At 39.1% G+C, this 24,647-nt stretch overlaps 1 protein-coding gene across 6 annotated transcripts in view; it reads right to left on the bottom strand.

Annotated features, from left to right (window-relative positions):
- Nucleotides 1-24,647, bottom strand: part of FIG4 (FIG4 phosphoinositide 5-phosphatase) — a 130,829-nt gene that overhangs the window by 70,751 nt on the left and 35,431 nt on the right. For 5 of the 6 annotated variants that reach the window (XM_058734943.1, XM_058734938.1, XM_058734939.1 and 2 more), the window contains 10 exons: nucleotides 23,690-23,838; nucleotides 20,206-20,334; nucleotides 17,801-17,901; nucleotides 16,146-16,308; nucleotides 15,611-15,708; nucleotides 11,348-11,481; nucleotides 9,268-9,384; nucleotides 6,935-6,980; nucleotides 6,119-6,267; nucleotides 5,017-5,183 (listed from right to left, as the gene is read on the bottom strand). In XM_058734943.1, the coding sequence (XP_058590926.1) occupies nucleotides 5,017-5,183; nucleotides 6,119-6,267; nucleotides 6,935-6,980; nucleotides 9,268-9,384; nucleotides 11,348-11,481; nucleotides 15,611-15,708; nucleotides 16,146-16,308; nucleotides 17,801-17,901; nucleotides 20,206-20,334; nucleotides 23,690-23,838 (1,253 nt within the window). The remainder of the gene's footprint in view (nucleotides 1-5,016; nucleotides 5,184-6,118; nucleotides 6,268-6,934; nucleotides 6,981-9,267; nucleotides 9,385-11,347; nucleotides 11,482-15,610; nucleotides 15,709-16,145; nucleotides 16,309-17,800; nucleotides 17,902-20,205; nucleotides 20,335-23,689; nucleotides 23,839-24,647) is intronic. The other variant, XM_058734944.1, reaches the window with a different exon arrangement.

Here is a 24,647-nt window from a genome sequence, read left to right as displayed (position 1 = left end):
ATAATGGGTATTAAGGAGGGCACTTGCTGGGATGAGCACTGGGTGTTGTATGTAAGTGATGAATCACTGAATTCTACTCCTGAAACCAATATCTGCACTGTATGTTAACTAAAATTTAAATGATAAATAAATAATTAATTTTTAAAAAGATATCCATGGTAGTAAGAGATCTGGCCCACAAGACCTTTTTCTCTCTAGTGTCACACACATAAATATTTTATATCACATGGCAAAGGGGACTTTGCAGATGTAACTGAGGTTACTAATCATTGACTTCAAGATAGGGCAACTATCCTGTATTGTACATGGGTGGGTCCACTGTAATCACAAAAATCCTTCAAAGGCAGAAAAGGAGAGTAGAAAGGAAGGCAGAAAGATTAGAAGCACAAGAAGGATTCAGTGTATGGTTGCTAGCTCTGAAGATGGAGTAGGCCACAAGTCAAGGAAGGCAAGGAGCCTTTGGGAACTGAGAATGACCCCAGCCAACAGCCAGCAAGGACACAGGGACTTCAGTCCTTTAACTGCATGGGATTCTGCCATCAATCTGGATGAATGTGGAAGCCTCCAGGTAAGAGCCCAGGTTCCCGACACTGACTGAATCTTGGCTTCATTTGACTTCATCACCTTCATTTTTACTTCAGCCTTGTGACACCCTAGGTGGATAACACAGCTGAGTAATTCTGTGCCCAGACTTCTGGCCACAGAAACTATGAGATAATAAATGGGTGTTGTTTTAAGGAACTAATTTTATGGTAATTTGTTATAGAACCTACAGAAACCTCATACAACATTCAAGAAGAGATGTTAGCTAGGTCAGCTTTTAGATAAACAAGTCTGGGACTCAACAGAGAAGTCAAAGGTTAGAGATACAAAGGTGAGTGTCAAATGCATGGTTCTTAAGAGCTGAATGAGATGCCCCTAAGGTAAAAGTGCAGAAAGAAAAGAAGAGGGTTTAGAAATGGGGCAGGAGACATCAATAGGGAGACTGAGTGAGATATTACACAGGTGAGTTTCAAGAAAGAGGGAATGGTCAACTGTGAGCAAAGCTGGTGACAGGCCCCGTAAGATGAAGGCAGAAAAGTGACCATTGGCTTGGCAATATGGAGACTCCTGGTGATTCTGAAAAGCACAGGTTCAGTGGCATGATAGGGAGGATGCCCAGTGGAACAGGTAGAGAGAACAGGATACAAGAGGAAACAGGCAGGCAGATAACTAGAGAGGTTTTGCTTCGGAATGCAAAGGAAAAGGACTGTGGACTGAGGATGGAAGGAAAAGTCAAAAGGAAAATACCAAGGAGTGCTTTCGTGCTAATGGAAATGAAGCAGTAGAGAGGGGGAAACGGATTTTGTGCAGCAATGAAAGCTACAGGGAAAGCATGAAGGGGTGGGATTCAAAGCATGGCAGAGGGGTTAAACTGAGAGTGCTTAGTTGCAACTTTTTCTTCTGCCAAGTTTAACTGCTTTGGTTGCAGGAAAGGCGAATAGTTATCGTTATTTAAAATGTTATTAAAACAAAAATTATTGCCAAGTGTCTTCTTCCTGCTATAGCCAAACACAGCTTATTCACTCTAAACCTCAGAAGGATCGCCTTAGAAGGCTGTCTCACTAGTCTTGATAAACTAAAATGTTCTCCCTCGTATGCCCCTGTTCCAGTGGTGAGCAGAAAGGGAAAGAAACTGTCCCACTACTTTACAGCACTATCATAATGCTGTGTGGTGCCATCTCCATGTGTTTTCCAAGTATGGTAGGCTTCGTGGTCTTCACCTTGTGAACTTCTCTTTTTTTTAAATCTGTTTGAGAAGGATCTGATTCTCCCCTATGCATGCATGCACACACATACATACACACACAGTAATTATAAATTTCACGTGTGTGCCTGTCTGTATGTATTTATGCATGTGTACAGATCTGTTAACTGCTGAAGGTATCGTATATCTTCTCTTTCTTTCTTATAATAGGATTTATTTTATTTATTTTTCTTTTGGGGGATAGAGAGAGTACATGCACGCAAGTGGGGGAGGGGCAGAGGGAGAGGGAGGGAGAAAATCTCAAGCAGGCTCCATGCCCAGCACAGAACCTGACATGGGACTCAATCCCACAACTGTGAGATTATGACCTGGGGTGAAATCAAGAGTTGGACATTTAACAGGCAGCTTAACCATTTCACCAGCCACTTAACTGACTGAGCCACCCACCCTCTTATAATAGGATTTAAATTCAACAAGCTTCAGCGAAAAAATTCAGCTGACCAAAGTAAATGTAAAAAAAAAAAAAAAAAATTTAGAAGGAGCTTAACAAGGTCCTTCAGACAGTTATAATTATAAAGCTCTTCCTAACACCTGAAGGGAGTATCTAGGTATCTCTTCTTTCCTTATTGGCATCCTCCAACTGCTGATGTAACCAGCTATGTTGGAAACCAAAGGTACTTCTTAAAGACAAAGCTCAGAGCATGCTAATATGTGAAGCTTCAGAACAATTTTTAAAATGAGCCTGAAAGAGACTCAGGTGGGTTGCCCATATAGCATCAATCTGTCTACACAAACCAACAATAAAATTCCTAACAACCTAGGGCAACAAATAAACAAATGGGGCTACATCAAACTAAAAAGCTTTTGCACAGTGAAGGAAACCATCAACAAATGAAAAGATAATCTACTGAATGGGAGAAGATATCTGCAAATGATATACCCAATAAGGGGATAATATTCAAAATATATAAAGAACTCACACAGTTCAATATAAAAAAAAACAAAACAATTTATTAAAAACAAACAAACAATTGGGGCACCTGGGTGGCTCAGTCGGTTAAGTGCCCAACTCTTTGATCTCAGCTCAGGTCATGATCTCATGGTTTGTGAGTCTGAACCCTGCACTGGGCTCTGTGCTGACAGCGTGGAGCCTGCTTGGGATTCTCTCTCTCCACCCTCCTTCCCCATCTCTCTCTCTGCGCCTACTCCACTTGTTCTCTATCTCTCAAAATAAATAAATAAACTGAAAAAAAAAAAAAACTGATTAAAAAATGGGCAGAGGACCTGAAGAGAAACTTCTCCAAAGAAGGCATATATATAGATGGCCAAGAGACACATGAAAAGATACTCAACATCACTAATCACTAGGGAATGCAAATCAAAACCACAATGAAATATCACTTCACATCTGTCAGAATGGCTATTATCAAAAAGACAACAAGTAACAAGTGTTGGCCAGGAATCAGAGAAAAGGGAGTCCTTGTGCACTGTTAGTGTGAATGTAAAATGGTGCAACCACTGTGGAAAACAGTGCAAAGGTTCCTCAGAAAATTAAAACAAGAACTACCATATGATTTGGCAATTCCACTTCTAGGTATTTATTCAAAGAAAACAAAAACACTGATTCAAAAAGACGCACCCCTATGTTCACTAGAGCATTACATACAATAGCCAAGATAGTAAAGTTGAGCTTTCTTTCATATGTTTGGAATCCATTGCATTTTTTTCCTACGAACTGTACATTTCATTTGCCTATTTTTTTCTCTTAAACTGTTGGTCTCTTTATTTTGGCTTATTACATCTAAAGGAAATACTGGCTCTTTATATCTAAAGGAAATTAGCATTTGATGGTAGGTTTCAAAATTCTCCATAGCTTATCTTTTGACTTAATTTGCTGTTTGTCTGTCTACATAAATTTTTTTGGTAATGAGAGGAAAAAAATTCCTAACAACTTAATTTCAAGCATCTTCCTGCCCACCCCAGAGGAATAACGTAAGGAAGTTAAGTTTTGTAAAGTTATCTTGAGTGCTTTAAAGAGAATGGTTCTATAAATATATTGTCCTAACATAATATCCACTGTATTTTTAAAATAAGTTGTACACCCCAACGACACCATGCTTCTCAAAATAAAGTCTGTTTTAGCCACATTATTCATAAAATGATTGCTTTCATAGTTCTTCTCGCAGTTGTGGACAATTTTGTCTTATCTTTCCATGACCATTTTCTACCTTTTAATGGTACTCCTTGCTTTTTAAATAATGTACAGCTACACATTCATTCTCTCTGCCCCACAGTCTTATTAAAAAACACTTTATTTGGTCCTTATATATCAATAATCATTCCCATTATAGGGACAATGATAACAGGGTACAGAAGAGTGGATGCTCCCTTTCCATCAGAACAGTTTTCAACATTTTCCATGGTAACCCACCCCCAGAGAGATAGGAACATATTGGCACACTACTTACACAAGTGTTACAGGTTGAACTGTGTCCCCCCAAAAGATATGGTAAAGCCGTAAGCCCTGGGACCTGTGAATGTGACCTTATTCAGAAGTTGAGTCTTTGCAGATATGATCCAGTTAAGATGCAGTCACTCTAGGGGCACCTAGGTGGCTCAGTTGGTTAAGTGACCTTCTTTGGCTCAGGTCATGATCTCATGGCTTGTGAGTTCGAGCCCCGCGTGGGGCTCTGTGCTGACAGCTCGGAGCCTGGAGCCTGCTTTGGATTCTGTGTCTCCCTCTCTCTCTGCCCCTCCCCCACTCACACGCTGTCTCTCTCTCAAAAATAAACATTAAAAAAAATTTTAAAAAAAAGACGCAGTCACTCTAGAGTAGGGCAGCCCATAATCCACTATGACTAGTGTCCCTACAAGAAGAGAGGGACTCACAGGGAAAGTGCCATGAAGACACAGACACAAGGGGAAAATGCCAGGCAATGTCAGAGGCAGAAATTAACGTGCCGTACTTGCAAGCCACGGATCACCAGCAATCATCAGAAGCTAAGAAGCAAGTTAGGATTCTCCCCTGGAGCCTTCAGGGAGAAGGAGCACGGCCCTGCTCATACCCTGATTTTGGACTTCTAGCCTCCAGAACTGTGAGACAACAAATCTGTTGTTGAGCACCTTCAAAGTGAGATTCTATTTTATTTAAACTTTCAAAATATTTAATTTTGATTTCACTTAGCCAGATTGCTTAAAAAAGGAAAATGCATAAGAAGAAAAATGCACATCAGGTAAAGTTGTAGAAATGCTTATTATTCCAGAATTACCTGAAAAAGCATTGCTGTAATATCTAGACAGGGTCTGCATGATGTCTTTTGAGTGCTGGGTCCATGGTGCTATCTTTCTGTAGGTTTTGACACGGTGAACAAGTTGAGAACCACCATACTGAAGGGACAGGGTATCCCCATGATCTTCATAGAGTTCCTCAAATAACCTAAACCAAAGAAAAACAAACATTAAAAAATTTTACCGAAAGTGTTACACACGCTCTTCACTTAGTCACCTTTGAATTCCTAAAAGCCTTTCAAGTAGACTCTTGATGATAAATGTACGTGCAAAATATACACTATAGTAATAATCTAAAAAGTAACAAAATCAAAGAAAACACTGAAAAGGAAGTAAGGGCACCAAAAACGTAACCCACCAAAGCCAGACCACGGTGGTTCTAACCTTATTGAAAGACTTCTAACATTTTTCATCTTTCTAATTGATTTTTCAGATCAATTTATCTCCCACAACAGAATTTTCTGCCTTTCTGGGACAGACAAACCATATTCTTTCCTAAAAACACGTTTGAAACTCGTATTTCTTCACGTGCCTGTTAAGATTTTCAGTGCAGCGGTATCTGTGGATTTGGCCATTTGGAAGCTGATCTCTTTGCTCAACAGAGCCTTTATGACTCCATCAGATGACCGATAACAACCATCATTGTATTTTCAAGAAACAGCACTTCACGCAGTGCCATGGATCCAATGAGCAATGAAGACACAGTAATCCTTAATGAAGAATCAATCTTTTATATGCCTTATATTTTTAATTCCAAATGTACAAAGTCACATTACTTTTTCTTTCTAATGCAGTCTGAATTTATTTTTTTTTAAAACCACTAGTCTGTATTTATCTAAAGCACTTTGGATTTATCTAAAGAGCATAGTGTTTACTAATAATTAACACCAACAAAAAATAAAAACCATGGCAATAACACACAGGTCTTTAATAAAAATATTTATTACAGAATTAATTTGAATAGTTTTAGCAACATAATTTTTGAGAAGCTAAATGAAGAAACGAGTCCATAGAATTCCTTATTACTAATCAGTTTTGCTTTCTGTCATTACCAGCACTCAAAAGGCAGAAAAGAAAATTTACCTAACTGCATCTGTATCAAACTGTAGATTAGGCTTGTCGATCAGTCCCAAGGAGTACAGCTGATAAGCCAAAGCACATTTTCCCACCATAAACTGTGCCGTGTTGGTGCGGTCTAAACAGTCCACACAGTTGGTTCGAAGAACACCAGTCTAAAGAGAAATACCTTAAGACTTTCCAACCATTATTCAGTGACCAAAACTGCTTCTATCCCACTTTAGATTTCTTTTCTTAAAAAGCAGAAGAAAAGCTGTAGGCAGGGTATTTTATTCCTGCACAAATAATGAAGAACATTATAAAAGGTTACATTTGCTGCTCACTTAATATTGCTGCAATGGCATTGTTATACCTTCTAGTCTATATTTGAATTTTCTTTTTGAGTTTAAGATAAAACAGATAACTAACATTTTCCACATGTACCGATTAGTAAAATATGTTGCTTTTTCCCTGATAGATCTCTTTTATTGTAGAAACCAAATATTCAGTGGTTGGGGCCTTATTTTTATTAAAGCATGATTAATATATATGGTGATTGTATCTGGGTCATTTTCCAAAGTGATTCGAATTTATTCTTTTCCCATTTGTTTACGTTTCAATTTCCAATAATAAAAATTATAATGTTTAAGAAAAAATCCACAGGCCATTATTATTTTAGTTGCACATCATTTGTAAGAGTTAAACACTAGCAGTAAGGCTTTTAAAAATCCTGATTAATAATTTTGCATTAAATAAGAAGTATATCTCTCTCCACAACTACTTTCAGAAAACATCATGCACTGCGAGTACAGATTCTATTCACTATTAATATAATATCTATACCTGCAGGCGACCAGTGGGAATCACACATCCTCCTAGTTCATTCCACCTGTGTTTAAAAATAGATGCTTTAAAAAAATTTTAATAGCATAATCTATATTCATTTTTGGTACTAGCTCTTTATAAAGAATCAAAGTAATAGGGCTGAATGCACCAGAATGACCAGCTGATTCTGCTTACTTTCATTTTTTCTGGTAAGTGAATATGCAAATAACCAAGATGGAATGCTATCCATGCTCTCCCTCCTCACGGAGAACCCAGGGAAACCCAGGAAAGAAGCAACTTAACTTGCCCCAGTGTCGCACAACTCAGGCATTTATCACCCATGTTCAACCAAAATCCCTGTTGCATTAATTTAAGCCTATTTCCTCTTTGGTCTCTACAGACATGAATAGTAATTGCAGGGGATCTTTCTAATAAAATCTTCCAAGCCTTATCCTCCTTCCCTCAGTGTTAAGATTCTCCACCTCCTCTAGCTTTATTTCATGGAGTTTTGTTGCATACCTTTGGTTGTTTTTGCAGACGTCCTTATTATTTTCCCTCCTTCTTATTTTCTCCATGTGCTAATGAATGCCTGGGGGTATGTTCTAAGTACTATATAATGAAATTGCTATTTTATTTTAATTATTTAAAATATTTTAATTATTTAAAACATTTTAATTTCTTAAGATATTTTAATTATTTAAAAAAAATTTTTAAGTTTGAGAGAGACAGAGACAGTGTGACCGGGGGAGGGGCAGAGAGAGAGAGAGGTAGAGAGAGAGAATCCCAAGCAGGCTCTATACTGTTGATCCTGGACGTGGGGCTAAAACTCATGAAACCATGAGATTGTAACCTGAGTCAAAACCAAGAGTCGGACATTTCACCAACTGAGCCACCCGGGGACCCCCAAGATATTTTAATTATTTAAAAGAAGGTGCAGTACAGAAAAGAGTTAACAGGTTGGACTGCTTTCCTCAGAAAGGCCTGCTAACACAGTTGGCCCTTGGCTGGCATCTGAGAACTTGTGTTCCCATTCCCTGACAGACAAGAGTGCCTCACTGTACCTAAACTGTCTGTAGAGACAATATGGTTTTGCTGAACAACCTCTTTCCTTACGGGAGTCAGGAATTTTGGTATGTGTCAAGCAGAGCCGTCTAGGGGACCAGCCTCCAATAAAACACCCTGACGCTGAGTATTTAATAATCTTCTCTGATTGGCAACATTTCACACATGCTGTGACAACAGGTTGCAGGGGGAGTTAAGCATGTTCTGTGTGACTCCATTAAGAGAGAACTTTGAAAGTTTCACCTATTTCCTCCGGACTTTGCCACATATGCCTTTTCCCTTTGCGAATTTTGCTTTGTATCCTTTGACGTTAATAAATCACAGCCATGAGTACAACAATATGCTGAATGCTTTGACGTTTCCTCGTGAATCAAGGATCCTGGGGATGGTCTTGAGGACCACCGTCACAGATATCCCAAAATTCAAACTGTAACAAAAGGATGCTTTCTTTTATTATTTTTTTTGTCTATTTATTTTTGAGGGAGAGAGAGACAGAGACAGAGAGACAGAGTGTGACCAGGGAGGGACAGAGAGAGAGACACACACACACACACAGAATTGGAAGTAGGCTGCAGGATCTGAGCTGTCAGCACAGAGCCCAACACGGGGTTCGAACTCACTCATGAACTGTGAGATCATGACCTAAGCCAAAGTTGGACACTTAACTGACTGAGCCACCCAGGCGCCCCAGAAAAGGATGATTTCTAAAGATATACACATGACAGTTGGTTTTTGCTCTGTGCGGTTTTTTGGTTTTTACCATTATAATTAACTTTGTTAGCTGAAAATAAAATGCTGGGAAGGTATAACATTAGTTCATTAAAAGACACATAAAACAGGATCCTTGATCTGAAGAAGCTCACAAAGTAGTAATGAAGAAAGGTTTGTGAACAATAACTATAATACAGTGATAAACATGATTTTCATAAAAATGTCATAGGAAAAAATTTACATTTCATAAATGTATTTAGTCTATGGAAAAAAATTCCTGCCCTTAATGCTGAAAAATAGAATTCATTGCAGAAAATTTTACTTGGCAGAAACATCTGATGTAATGTCTATTCCATGAATAAGAGATATTCTGTGGCTTCCATCAGAAGTCTATACAACCGCCAGAGGAAATCCCAAGCCGATACTGAAAGTTCATTCCACAATCACATGAGCAGCTTGTCTTGTCTCCCCAAAGAAATAAATTCATCCATCTTTCAAGTAATACAAACTGCTCATATTTACAATATTTTTATCCACAAGAGCAAAATTCTTGATTTAAGTTTTTACACCATACATACTTTTCATCTGGCCGCAAAATGCTACAGTAAGAATCAGGGCGGTTTACAAAGAACCCAGTTTTCTTCACCACACTTTCTGCAATCACATTCAGTCGATCAAGAACATTACACAGCTTGCTGAGGAGAGAAGGAAGAATGAGAAAAGTGAGAAGAGACAAGTCTAATGTATACTTATCCTTGCATCAGAAGCAAATAAAGTCTACAGTAATGACAGGGATTTAAGGTTTTGTTTTTTTTTTTTTTAATATGAAATTTATTGTCAAATTGGTTTCCATACAACACCCAGTGCTCATCTCAACAGATGCCCTCCTCAATACCCATCACCCACCCTCCCCTCCCTCCCACCCCCCCCCTCCCTCCCACCCCCCCATCAACCCTCAGTTTATTCTCAGTTTTTAAGAGTCTCTTATGGTTTGGCTCCCTCCCTCTCTAACTTTTTTTTTTCTTCCCCTCTCCCATGGTCTTCTGTCAACTGATGAATGGATAAAGAAATTATGGTTTATATACATAATGGAATACTACTTGGCAATGAGAAAGAATGAAATATGGCCTTTTGTAGCAACGTGGATGGATCTGGAGAGTGTTGTGCTAAGTGAAATGAGTCACAAAGAGAAAGACAGATGGGGCGCCTGGGTGGCTCAGTCGGTTAAGTAGCCGACTTCGGCTCAGGTCATGATCTCGCGGTCCGTGAGTTCGAGCCCCGTGTCGGGCTCTGTGCTGACAGCTCAGACCCTGGAGCCTGTTTCAGATTCTGTGTCTCCGTCTCTCTGACCCTGCCCTGTTCATGCTTTGTCTCTCTCTGTCTCAAAAATAAATAAACGTTAAAAAAATTTTTTTTTTAATTAAAAATAAAGAGAAAGACAGATACCATATGTTTTCACTCTTATGTGGATCTTGGGATTTAAGTTTTAAAATGTCCGGTTTGTATTCAACAGGAACATTGTTAACAATTAATTTCTGCAATATAATGTGTGTTCAATAACTAGCAAGATTTGGTGCAAGAGACATGAAGGGCCTGTATCAACTCTTGGCAAGCCTTAATCTTGGCACATTACACCCCCAGGAGAGCTTCTCCCAAAGCCTTTCGCTACTTAAGAGTCAAATCAGTCAAGTCAATAGGCATTCATAAAATGTGAGCAGAATACAATGCACAGTGAGGGTGGCAGGGGAAGAAAACACTGGAAAATAAATATAAATGGTGCCAACCTGTAATCAGTCTTAGACTCTAGGAAAATGTGTGCATATGTTTGTGTGTGTGTGTGTGTGTGTGTGTGTGTGTGCGTGCGTGCATGGGTATCTAACTACACAAAATGAGTTAGAAAAAAGTACAATGAGTTAAAGTACAAAACAATACGGTAACATTAAAAAAATGAACAACACCTCAGAATAAACTTAGTGTTAATATGAACGCCTAGTAAATGAGTAAAAGGACAACGTAAGGTTAAGGAAAGAAAAGTTCCTTGGATGACCAGAGTTTTGAGTCAGGTCCTTGACAGGTAAAGGAGAGGTAGGAATGCACCCCAGGGAGGTGGGAGTCAAACCACAGAAGAAAAGGCTCAGGAATGGGACCCTGGCTGCCACCCTGGGCGCTGGGCATGCAGTTTCATCTTCTAGGAAGAGAACAGCCCGGGTATAAAGAAAAAGTTACTACATTCTGGAATGGGGCTTTAACACTACACTAAGAGTTTGAATTGCCTATGAACAGTCAGGAGTCACTACAGGTTCATCCACAAGCCAGATCTGCCAAAAGTGGTATCTGAGAAGGTGACCAAATGGGGACAAGATGAAACAGGGCACAGTGAAACTAATGGCTGTAAGGGAAAGCGTGGAGCAGAGATGTCCTGAAGTGACTAGTTACTTAAAAGAGAATGTGCAGGTGGTACCGGTGGTGGGCAAAGAAAAGAGTTTGGTCAATTAATTTAAGCACTCAAATTATACATCAGCACCAAAACAGCCCCTCAGTGGGTTCATGAAGGAAATTAAAAGAGAACATTCACTTTACCATAGAGAGCAGCTTCCGGCTACTTTATGTCACAAGAAAAGGAAAATATCAGAACCAAACATATGGACATCTACTCACCTCTTGGTGTACTTGGCCATATCCCAAGGAATATAAATAATGGTGTGCTCAGGAGGCAAAAACTGGTTGAGGTACGTCACAGCAGCTACAAGTTCTTCACTCAGAATTCTCTCATGCTTTCTTTTCTCTCGTTCCTTTATCAAAAATGAAACATTTTCAGGGTTCTAGTTACCTTAAGTCAGAGGAAGAGACTTTCAACATTTTTACTTTTCAGCTAAGGCAAGAAGCCTAAGTCTTAAATATACTGGGGAAAAAAGCCTAAAATAAAAATAATATAAATTCAAAGAAATAAATACTTCATTGAATTAAAGTCAACAGATAATTAGCTTCAAAAATTCAAGGAGATGAGATTTTTTTTTTTAATAACCTCCTGCAGCTCCAAGACGCTCGGTTCACCCTCCCAGGCCTCGTCTCCACCCTCCACACCCCACTCTGTCAGAAAAGAACTCCCCAAGGACCAGAAGAACGAAACCCTGAACTCCAGCCCGCTAAGGACAAGACAGAAATCCACTAGGTCTGGATGGATAATCTCTAAACTGGCTGAGAGTGTTTTGCAGCCTACATGTGTTTCTAAATTTGACTCTTAAACACCCAGTGAGGTAGCCAAGCGAGGCACTTTCTCCCCTTTCAACACTGTGGTTGAACTGAAGTTGAGAGGTGTTCATGGACCAAATCTTACCTTCTGCCTCCCTGCCTGCTGTACCTCCTTACATATTACATGCCTCTCATTTAAGAGACATTAATGCAGGGGCGCCTGGGTGGCTCAGTCGGTTAAGCATCCGACTTCAGCTCAGGTCGTGATCTCGGGGTTCATGGGTTCGAGCCCCACGTCAGGCTCTGTGCTGACAGCTCGGAGCCTGAAGCCTGCTTCAGATGCTGTGTCTCCCTCTCTCTCTCTCTCTGCCCCTCTCCCCCTTGCTCTCTATCTGTCTCTCTCTCTCTTAAAAAATAAACATTAAAAATTTTTTTTAAAAAAAAGGAGAGAGGCTAGTGTGTTCCAGTACAGCTCTGTGGCTGGAATGCTGGCTCAGATGCCTGCTAGCCACATAGCCTTGGGCAAGGTTCTCACCTTTCCAGGGCCTCTATTTCTTCATCTATAAAATGAGGTAACAATAGTATCTCCCTTACAGCGATAATGTGAGGTTTAAAAGAGAGAAAACACAGTAATCTCTTATCAGAGTAACTGTCATGTGAGAACTATTAATAACAATCAGCCATTTTTATTGTTATCCTGATCAGGACTTCACTTAGAAACAAAGAAAAACAATTCAGTGACAGTGACACCAACATGGTGTTGAGGCACTATCGCTGGCATCAAAATGGGTCTCTGCTGTTTTCAGTCACGGTATTAGTTATTAATTGTCATGAATGTAATTAGATAGCCACTGTGGAAACAAAAAGGGTATCTCTTCTGCACAGCTGAATAAGTCAAATGGAGGAATTAGAAAAGAGTTGATTAAGAACAGTGTTAGTTTAGGATGAACATGTATTTAGCTGTTCACATCCGAGAAAATTAAATTATGTATCTGGAATTTTTCTCAGAAGCACTTTGAATCAACTAGGGAAACAAAACCTTTTTGAAATTTTTTGATCAAATCTGACATTTTATGAGAGGGAGAGAAAAGGTTATTTAATCAACCTTAGATCATCTCCATGTAAAAAGAATCTGCTTTATGCCTTGTCTGTCCATCGTGGATTAGTGGTAGTGGGTTTAGTCAACCTCCTTTGGGTCGCAGAGTCCTATTACAACCAGATGAAAACGTCACAAATGCAAGTGATTTTAAGTATCACTTCAAGAAGTCAGAGACTCCCCCACTGCCTGTCACCCACGGCCCCCAGACTAAACACGTTCAGTGCTTGCTTCCAGGTTGACTTCCTATTGATTCCTCAGTAGTGGTACTGACCGTGCATGGATTGCTACAAAATGTCAACCAGCACCTCAAACTTCCACAACTAGGGAAGGTGGGGTAGGGGTGGGATTACAACACAGGGTAAAAAAGAAAAGAAATCAAGAAAAGCATTTCATTTTAGTGACTTCATACAGAGGCAGAATAAAGAGTGAACATCCTGGGGTGCGGCTGACTGGGTGGCTGACTCTTGATTTCAGCTCAGGTCATGATCTCATGGGTTCGTGGGATCGAACCCCACATCGGGCTCTGTGCTGACAGTGCAGAGCCTGCTTGGGATTCTCTCTCCCCCTCTCTCTCTCTGCCCCTCCCCTGTGCACACGCTCTTTTTCTCTCTCTAAATAGATAAATAAACTTTAAAAAAAAAGTGAATATCCTTCAGTATCATTCAATACACACAAATGCATTCTTTGACTCTAATCACAAATTAGTACTTTTCCCAAGTGAACTGAATAAACATCTTCTTTTAACGTATGAATAAAATAACTAACGGCAAAAACAACAAAAAACTTTTTTCTATTCCACAAAATAGCGACTTAATCTCCAAACTATTTTCTACTTATCTCTAATTATTGTCAGGATTTTTAGGACAATGGAATGATGAACGAGTACAATTTTTTAAGTCCCCTGATTAACCTTTAAATATTAACAAATATATTTTGTTAATAAATGTACATTTGAGAAACCTGGGTAAGCACACTTTACAATCACATGTATCAGATGTTATTTTTGAATCTGCGTATTGAATACAGAATTACTTCAAACATCATAGACTAAATGTCCATTTAGCCATAGCTTCTAACCATATTGTACGGACTTTGTATACCATGAAGAAGAGCCAGCGTTCCCTATTTTGGTGAATGGCATCACCATCCATCCACCTGAGTAACCAGAAGCCCAGGGATCAAACCTGACATCTACCTCTCCCTCATCTCAAATCTAGCCCATCACCGAGTCTACTGCTTCCATACACTTCTCCTCAGCTCTACCATACCACCCTGGTTTAAACCAGGGTCACCCCTTTTCTGGATAACTAGAATAACCTCCTATGTGGCCTTCCAACATATTCTTTAACCTTGTGCCAATCTACATGTTCTCTTTGTTGAGGTCAGGATGACCTTTTCAAAACATACATCAGACCACAATCCTCACAATCATGCAAAACCTTCAATGGTTTTCCATTACACTCCCAGGATAAAGACCACACTCATCAACACACCCTACAATGCTCTGCATGGTCTGGCCAGAACTATCTCTTCAGCCTCATCTCACAACAGGCTCTCTGGTCCTCATCAGCAAGGCCCCTGCCATAAGGCCTTCCCTTCCTCAAAGGTACCATATCCGACCCAGGGCCGTGGTACCTGCTGTTCTGAGTTGAATATTACTCCCTCTCTTCTTGGCCTAGTTAATGCCTCTTCCTTCAGTCTGTGCTGACTCATCATCTCCTTGGGGGAAACTTCTCTCCCATTATAAGCTCTCATAGCACCGTTTAGCCTGTCTCAGTACCTCTGCATTACTTCACCATCTCCTCCATTAGACTATTAGCTCTGTGAAGGCAGGATTGTTTCTGTGACTGCCCTGGCACAAAGGAAACCTTCAAGAATACTTGTTAAATAATGAACTAAATGGACACAGGATTCCTTGGTGTTGATTAAATGAACATTTCTTAATCAACCTCTCAGAATAACCTCAGACACTACTAAGTTGTTGGCCACTGCTGTGACCATAACAAAACCCTTGCTCTTCATGCTTTCGGTGTCTTCGTGGCTGTGGACTGAGATTCTTTCAATGCAACAGATATAGATACAATTTATTACCTGCTCTCCCTGCTGTCCATCCTAGGCTAATGACCTGAGTGCCTACTTATATACACGAGGTATGTTGCCCAGACTCCTCTCACAAGGAAGCACAGAACTGTAAGGCCATGCCACCACTTTGTCCACCTGGTTCTTGAACCACAGTAGTACCCCAATTTCTGAATCTAGCCTTTAGACCTTACTACTACATATTAGCTTTCCTAAGAGATCTCTGGATTGTCTAGGGAATGGGGTGTATCAAGACTAGGCTGTGACTGTGTGATCTCCATGCTTCCTTCTCCAATCTGTCCTGGAAACTCAGAAGACGGACAGACAGCACCACCCTCTTCCCTTGAAGACATACTGCTGATTCTCCCAGTTACCCAGGGAAGAGGCCACACAGAATCTAAGGCCAAAGGACAATGCCTTCGACAATCAGACACAGTGCTCTGTCACAACACAGAAAGTCTATAAAGCAAGCTTGTTAAACCTCTTTGTGCCAAGGAAAGATTTTTCTGGTGTGACTGAATTTCCTAAGCAAACAGATGAGCACACCATACCTTCACTAAATTCAAGATGATGATGGGGGAACCAAACCTTTGAAGCATCTGGTCAAAGTGAAGGGCAGCCACATGTGCAAATGGATCTGCCTGATCCACTGAGGGGGATAAAAAGGATGAATAAATAAATACCAAAATAAAAATTATAAAGCAAGAATAAAGACGCATAGGGCTTGGTTTTGTTTTTTAATGTTTAAAAAATGCAATACAACTAGTAGTTTCAATTAATTAATTCAATTAATCTAGTAGTTTCACTTCCCAAATTCCTCTTGAGCTTATCAGACCCTCCTTCTACACGTATTTATTGAATTTGACTGATTCTTACATTTCTGAAGTAAAATACAATTTACTAGCAGCCAAAATTAAAGAAAACTTATAAAGTTATTGAATAAAAATAACAGATGTCCTTCTTCTAAATTATCTACCTTCCAGTAGCAAAACTTGGTTAAAATCTAAGAATTTATGAGATTTCTGTTCCTCATCTCTAAATGTGGGTTAAAAAAAGGGTTACTATTAAAAAGATTGTTCCACGTACACGTAATAGGTGGTTTAGGCATCATAGTTGAAATGTCCTGAGACCAGTATAAAGGCACTGATCCTCTAACTTGTACATAAGAAGAATAACTTCCTGCGGTAAAAGACATCACAGAAGCATCACAGAGTATTTGTTCAGTCTCCACTTCATTTGCAACATCGCCCTGGAAAGAAAGGTGGCATTTAAAGATATTTTATGTTCTCAGAATTTTTTAATGGAACAAATTTCCAAGTATATAATGAAATTATAATTCCCATTTTAGAACATTTTAAAGAGGTAAATGTTGATCAATATTCAATGTGCACATTAGAAAAGGAAAGCCATTAAAATGCAACAACAAAAAAGGCAATTAAAAATAGCCGAGAATAGACTAGGAAAAAATCAAATTAAATAGCTAATAATACAAGTAGCAGACAGAGAACAGCCTGAGTGATATGAATGGCAGAGAGGGACAGAAAAGGAAAACAATTACATGAAATTATACTGGAGGTCAGCAAGACCAGCAGAATATAAAACTTTAGTTCTGAAGACCGGGGAGGAATGGAAGGGACAAAACAGTGAGATTCAAATAATGCCTGATGGAAAGAAGCAAAAAAAAAAAAAAAAAAAAAAAAGTTCTTGAGTTCGCTTTACTTGTAAAAGTATATAAGGATATGACGAAGAATAATTTTCATGTCTGTCTGATTATCCTTAAAATATTCAAAAGTAAGTAACATAGCAAAATTCCAATTTTTCTTAGAGCACCAGTTATAAATATTTTCATTGTGTTGATATAATTTTAAGAACAATGTTGCTATTTTTGCCCCGGATTAAAGCCCAGTGTCTCACTCAATCTGTCTACTCAAACACACATCTGCATAAGACTCAAGCTGTCTACTGCAAATGGAGATGAAACACTCAGAGGGGATTACATGACTGATGGCAGGACGGAATTTCTGTTGTGGTTATTTTCCAGGGGTGAGCTGAATAAGGAGCCTCCCTTGAGCCAACCTAAAGCAGAGGGAGTGGAATTAAGGGTTTCCATGCCTTGCTCTACTTTGTCTTCTCATCAGGAAGGCATTTCCGGGGCACCTGGGTGGCTCAGTTAGTTAAGTGCGGACTTCAGCTCAGGTCATGATCTCCCAATTCGTGGGCTCGGGCCCCACATCCGGCTCTGTGCTGACAGCTCAGAGCTTGGAGCCTGCCTCGGATTCTGTGTCTCCCTCTGTCTCTGCTCCTCCCCCACTCACGCTCTGTGTGTCTTTCTCACAAAAATGAATAAACATTAAAAAATATTTTTTAAAAAGATGCATTTCCAGCAAGTGCTCCCCTCCACTTATTCCTCAGATGGAGGAGCTTTGCTATTTTAGTCTTTACACTAAATATGCACTACATTTTGTCATATATTACTGAAATGGCTCATTGTCCACAACGTTAGACTTGTCACAACTCCCCAAGGCATTGCATAACTTGCTCTAAGATAGCTGATTTTCCAGAACATCTGTATATATTAGTCATATTTCCCAAGTTTCAGACACTCTGGGGAATTAATTATTCTCTTGATCATGTCTCAAACTAACAAATGCCATCTTCTAGAATTCCACTTTGCTTCCTCTGAAAGCAAAGCAGATGTGAAAGGTGAAAATGTCAGCAGCACTGTTGCTTCTCCATCTTACCTCACAGTTTGCGCCTCTCTTGAGAAAGCGGGTCCCGGCAAACTTACTGGATCTTCTAGCTATTAGAGTGACATAGACTGGTCGTCCATAGATCAACAGCTCTTAGAAATCGAGTTAAAGCTGTCAGAGCATTCACACCAAACGGTCACACCAAACCAAGAGAATCATTATACCTTCAATATGCACTTAAACATATCTTGTCCAGAAGGTTAAACAAAACCAAAAAGCTCCACCCAAGAATGGAATAGCATTGGGTCTAACGGTTCCTCCAAGTTATGCAGGTATTAAAGCAAAAACAGGCCTACCTAAGGAGTGGTTTCCATGAATTCTAGAGGAAACGGTAATCAGGTATAGGGTTAGTGGCCAAGGGAAGATCTGGTCTCACCTTACAGCCAGCTAAAGGATGTCAACAGGTACAACTAATCCTTCCTTAGTCTTCAGAGATCATATACTTCTCAAAGAGAGCATATCTCACTTAACAGGGGGTTTAAACTATGAAGTAATATATGATACTTAGGGGATGGATAAGTTTAATACAGTAAATGCTTAATGCTATAAATGCTACCCAAATTTGTCACCTAACTGCAAAAACTAAACACTGTGAACTGTTTAACCTCTATACAGCTTATGTCACCTTATTTAACTTTCTGAGCCTCAGTTCCATCTTCTGTAAAGTGGTGTGAGTACTAACAAAGTAACTAACTTTATTAGATGGTTGGGAGGACTAGGCTAGGTAATGTGTGTAAACCAGTGCCTGTCCTATGGCAAATGCTGAATAGATAGCAATTCCTTTTATTATAAAGACTTCCAAAATTTATTACATGCTTGATAACGAGGAAACTAGATTCATCATCTAAACTAATGGGCTTTAAAATTATAATCCATGGTGCTATTCCTTATTCTAAAAACATAAACATTTTTACTGTGCTTAATATATGCCTGGCCCTGAGTTAGCTCTTGGCAATACAAAAGTTTGGAACTACCTTTTAGAAAATGCCTTTAGAAACTGTGGCACATTCCTTTTTGCGCTCTTGGTGGTGAAAACCTTGTGTTCTTTCCAGGTAGATTTCACTTTGGGAAACAGAGAAAGTAATTTGGAGCCAAATCTCATTATTCAGTGAATACACCAAGCAGATAATACTACTCACTGCTTGAAAATGATTATAAAGTAATGATCTCAAGTGTCGCACATAAATCTCACTCATTCCCATTTCAAACCTCCTCTGTGTCCTCAGCTAGCCTCCCTTCTTCCCTCATTTGCCATCAAGAAGGCACCACTGGCTGCCTTTAAGGCTAACCTCTCTAGATATACCCCTGGATCCCACTCCTCCCGAATGCTCTGGTGCAAGAAGGAATATTAATTAATTACATTTACCCACTGAATGGTCTCAAAACAAAAAGTCCTTTAAAGTTTTCACTCTAGGTCTTAAAAAAAAACCAAGGCACAAGAATGTCAACCAGAAAATAAGCTAAGTGTACAAATGCCCTACATGATATCGAAAAGGGACAGGAAAAACCTAAATACCACTCCTAGAAAGTATACAGTGCCTTTCTAAACCTCGTAGCATGATAGCACTTTCTTGAAAGGCTTCAACCATAGCTAGAAATTAAGTAAAAGGAAAAAAAATATTTGTAACATTGAACTCAAAATCAGCTTAACCCAAGGTTCAACCTACTTCTACTTAATCTGTTATGTCCCTTCCCAATCCAGGCTTTTAGGACATTATGCCTGAACCACTGCAATGTCTTCCTAACTCATGTCCCTGTTCTAGTCTCATTTTTCTTAATCCAGCTTGAAAACAGATGTCAACTCAACCCTCCTAAGTACTCCTATCTACATTACCCTCTTGAAAAAACTTTCCAAAATTCAGGTACCAAACCCAAAATGCTTACTTAGTCTGACCAGCAAAGCAGTCTGGTGACCGGCAATCTGACTCCCCACTACCCACGACATTGTACCTCCCAGGGATTTTACATGCAGAATGAAACTACTCCCATGACTTTCTCTACCCCTACGCTCATGATGCTTCCCCCCGACCTGTGTGCTCACTCCTAGCTTGCTGCTAAGGTCTGACTTTTGTTTAGAGCCCAGGCCAAGCCTGCCCCATCCTCCCCACCTGTCAGTGATGCTGCTCCTCCTCTCAAATAAGAATGATACTTACTGCCTATATCCCTTACTGTGCATGCAGCATTTTCTTCCCTGTTGTTTATCCTTTTGTGTACAAAATAGACCTGTTCAAATGGATTGCATTCCTCTGTATTTCCACTACCTGGTATCATGGGCAAGTTTTCCTGCTGGGTGCATAGAATGGTAAATATAATCTTATAATTCATATATGGTTTCCTACAGATTGACACAGCGTAAGTTTAATAATATATATCTTAGTTTTTTTGAAAAAGGATACTTGACTGTCCACAGAACCCATGAATAATATACAACAGCCAGTCACGATGCACAGTATTCTTAATTATATCCAGAAGTTCACCGTTCCACACATACTTCATATAAGGCTCACTGCAGATCCCAAATACTCCTGAAAAATAAAACTTGGTATCAGAAAGATAAGGAAATGGGTCAACGCTCCACTCATTTTTGAGTTCTTAAGTTTTTAACTTCAAAATAAAATGCCTGGTTAATAGCACTGCCATTTTCAGTGGATATAATTCACGTCATCACTCAGAACAGCACAGAACTGTGCTGATCCTGTATAAAGTAAAAGAATAAACACATTTTTCTGATTTCTAAACACATTTTCCTAGCTTTTAACCTAGGAGAAAGGAAAACAATAGGGAAATTAAGGACACATGTACAAATACATGACTAAGGCCAAGAGACAGCACTTAAGCTGGCTGGAAGCATTGCTCTGGGGTCAGGCAGCCGGGGTCCAAATACTGGCTCTGCCTCTCATCAGCAGGATGACAGGTGTGACGAAGAGCGTTACTTACTATCTCAATGCCTCTGCTTCCTCAATCGTACCTGTGTCATGTGGTTGTTGTAAAGATGAAATAAGTTGGAAATACACATAAAGTGCTTTGAACCAGACTGGTGCCTTACTGATACTTCCATAAGTGATATAGCTATTATCACATCAGGTTTTTTCTTTGTGAAGAAATTAATTTCATCAAACATGATTTCAGCATATCCAGATACATTTATTAAACACCAACAAGTTTTCTAAAACTTACATAAAGTACAGCATAAGAAATAAGTATAGTTAAAAGATAATGGCTTAAAAGACTAAAAAGTTCTGGGTAACAGGCTATTTTCCTTCTCAAAACATGGTATGTTAAGAGTGTTTATATACTACGACAAATACACTTGGTTTGATTCATAAAAACTAAATCTTCTCTGCCCTTTCAATGCTTTACGCAAAGCATGAATAGTACACACATGAGCTAGAGTCCAGTCTTTGCCACCTACCAGACTCTGTGACCTCTGGTGAGTTGCTTAAACATTTCTGAACTGTGAAATGATGATACTACTACTCACCTCAGAGATATGTTCAGATTAAATTAACATACCCAAAGTAACTAATACACTGCCTGACAGAGTAGAGATTTTTAAAAAAATGTATTATTGTTTTTGTTTTCTACCTACCCCATACCTTCTACCCTTACTCTCTGTTTCCTATCAGCTTCCCCCTCTGTGGTAAGAGAATAGTGTACCCACCAAAAGATGTGTATGTCCTAATCACCAGAACATGTGAATATGTTATGTTACATGACAAGGAGAAATTGAAATTCAGATGGCATTCAGGTTGTTAATTAGATGACTCTGAGATGGGGAGATTATTTTGGATTATCTAGGTGAGCCCAATGTGATCACAGGGTCATGGTAAGGAAAAGAGGAAAGCAAGAATGTGAATGTCAGAGTGACGTAACGTAGGAAAAAAACCTCACTGGCCATTGTTGGCTTTGAACACGGAAGGGACCCCAAACCAAGGAATGTGGGCAGCCTCTAGAACACGGAAATGGCAAGAAAATGGATTTTCTCCAGGGTGTCAAAAAAGGAACGCAACCCTGCCAACACCCTAATTTTAGTCCACTGATACCTATTTGGAACTTCTGACTTCTGTAACATAGTACATTTGTATAGTTTCAAGCCACTAAGTTTGTGGTAATTTGTTATAGCAGCTATGAAAACCTAATACACAATGTTATTCATATCTGCCAAGTAGAACTGCTCTAGAGAGAGTAAAAAAATTAAGTGGCTTTTAGAGGCTTAATTAGGATTCCAGAACAAATATTCAAATTCATATTTAGGATGACAGTGCAAATTTAGTAATACTTTAGCTTCTCTATTACGAAGCTTGGTATTTAGAAGAAATGATACAAACATTCAGGCACACATTGCCTTATCCTCCACCTGTGTCTGGCAGTATAGGTTACAATTTGGGAGTCTGAACCAGGGCAAATTTATGTGGTCTGGATGTTCTGAGGTACGTGGGGTGTACTGAGTTTGGCCTCAGTATAAGAGAGTCAATCTAATAGGTTAATAATAGTCAAGGGCAATGCCAGGGATGATATCCAGTTTAAGTAACACTCTAAGTCTACTTAGAGTGAACAAGAACCTTTGGCAAAATGTTAATAGGGCACAGCCTCTTCTTGAGTGTCCTGCAAGGACAAACTTTCTGCAACTTTAGATTACATTCTACCTCTCCACCCACATCTTCATCACCATTATTTAAGTTGCACAGAGCAAGGTGACCAAGACACCATTGACTTACTATGTCTCCATAGTAAATCCAATTCAGCTAAACTACTTTAAGCCTGAAACGATTCCTTCACAATATTCACTTTAGCTGTGCCCCTGGCTTTAGAGTTCTAGACCAACCCAAAAATCCAGGGATAAAGGTACCAATTCTGTTGTGTGACCAGTTGGTCTAGGATTTCCAGGGTGACCCTAGACTAGTCACATGTGGTCCTGCAGTGATCCTCCAGTGGCCCTGACATAAAAAGGCCTGTCTTGATACCATATGATTTCACTCTTATGTGGATCCTGAGAAACTTAACAGAAACCCATGGGGGAGAAGAAAAAAAGAAAAAAAGAAAAAAAGAAAAAAAGAAAAAAAGAAAAAAAAAAAAAAAAGAGGTTAGAGTGGAAGAGAGCCAAAGCATAAGAGACTCTTAAAAACTGAGAACAAACTGAGGGTTGATGGGGGATAGGAGGGAGGGGAGTGTGGGTGATGGGTAGTGAGGAGGGCACCTTTTAGGATGAGCACTGGGTGTTGTATGGAAGCCAATTTGACAGTAAACTTCATATATTGAAAAAAAATACAAATAAAATGAAAAGGCCTGTCTTGCTTGACTCTTGGGTCAAGCTGGGACCAATCAAAATAAGAACAGTTTTTGATATGCTGTACTGGTTCCTCAGCACACTGGCCATGTGATCTTAATCTCTACACCTAGGTTTTCCACTTAGTATTTATTTCTTTAAAAGTGGCATCATATCTACTGAGAAGAGTTTTTATGAGAATCAGAGATACTGCAGCAAATGTCTAGGACATAACAGATAACCCATGATGAATTTTTTCCAAAACTCTCCAAGAAGTAAAATAGTGGTGTATTCTCCAATATTCAAAAAAACCAATTTCCCTTTCAAACTTCACCACAAGTCTAGACCTAAAATGTATTCCATTAAAAGTACATGGAAATTTCCTAGGAAATTTCAGCACACAATTTTCTGGCTGGCCCACAAATGAAATCACATCATGATTAACAGTCTCTCCAAAAATGAACTGGTTAAGTTCATGTATCTGGAACAACCTCATGTAAGGACAAAGAACAATAAGGGATAGAGAAATATGAGGGAAATGTGAGTTAATTTCATGAGATGCCATTTCACAGATGCCGTATTAACATGCGTTAGATGTGCTGAAAACCACCTACCACTTCCACCCTGTGTAATTAATCCTTCATCTTCAAAGATGTCGAAACTCTCCTGGCGAGTCTGGGTTGTTTCTGACTTTAACATCTCCAGGGGCATTCGCAAGACAGTGAGATTATATTGAAGTGAGTGGGACAAATCATAGCTGTAACTAAGAACATAACTGAAACTTAGTAAGAATTATAAAAGCAAAACATATTTCAGTCTTGGCTCCTATATGGAATCAAAAACTGTCAACTATATTAGCACCTGTTCTGTTACTTGGAAGCGATGCTATTCAAGCAAGCACTATAAAACCTTGAATGTAACTGGAAATTTAAAAATCACTGCATCCCTAAAAAAATTAAAAACAGAAATACTTTCAAGCCAGTAATTCCACTTCTGGGTATTTACCCAATGAAAACAAAAACACTAATTTGAAAAGATATATGCTCCCCTATGTTTATTGCAGCATTACCTACAATAGCCAATATATAAATATGGAGGCAACCTAAGCGTCCACTGAAAACAATAAAAAAGAATGAGCTCTTGCCATTTGCAACAACAAAGATGGACTTAGAGGGCATTACACTAAGTGATATAAGTCAGACAGATAAAGAGAAATACTGTATGATTTCACTCAAATGTGGAATCTAAAAAACAACACAAACAAAAACAGAAACAGACTCATAAGTGCAGAGAACTGGTCATTGCCAGTGAGGCAAGAATGCAAGATGGGCAAAAGAGATAAAGGGGATTAAGGGGCACAAGCTTAAAATTATAAAGTAAGTAAATCACAGGGATGAAAAGCACAGCATAGGGAATATAGTCAATAATATTGTAATGATGTTGTATGATGATAGATGATGACTATACTTACCATGATGAACACTGAGTAATAAGCAGAATTGTCAATTCACTATGTTGTACACCTGAAACTAATATAATATTGTATGCCTACTATGCTTCAATTAAAAAATA

This window comes from Neofelis nebulosa, chromosome 6 (genome assembly GCF_028018385.1).
Source record: "Neofelis nebulosa isolate mNeoNeb1 chromosome 6, mNeoNeb1.pri, whole genome shotgun sequence".
NCBI classification, from domain to species: domain Eukaryota; kingdom Metazoa; phylum Chordata; class Mammalia; order Carnivora; family Felidae; genus Neofelis; species Neofelis nebulosa.
The sequence above is the reverse complement of the archived record's forward strand: the minus strand, read 5'-3'. Positions and strand labels throughout refer to the sequence as shown.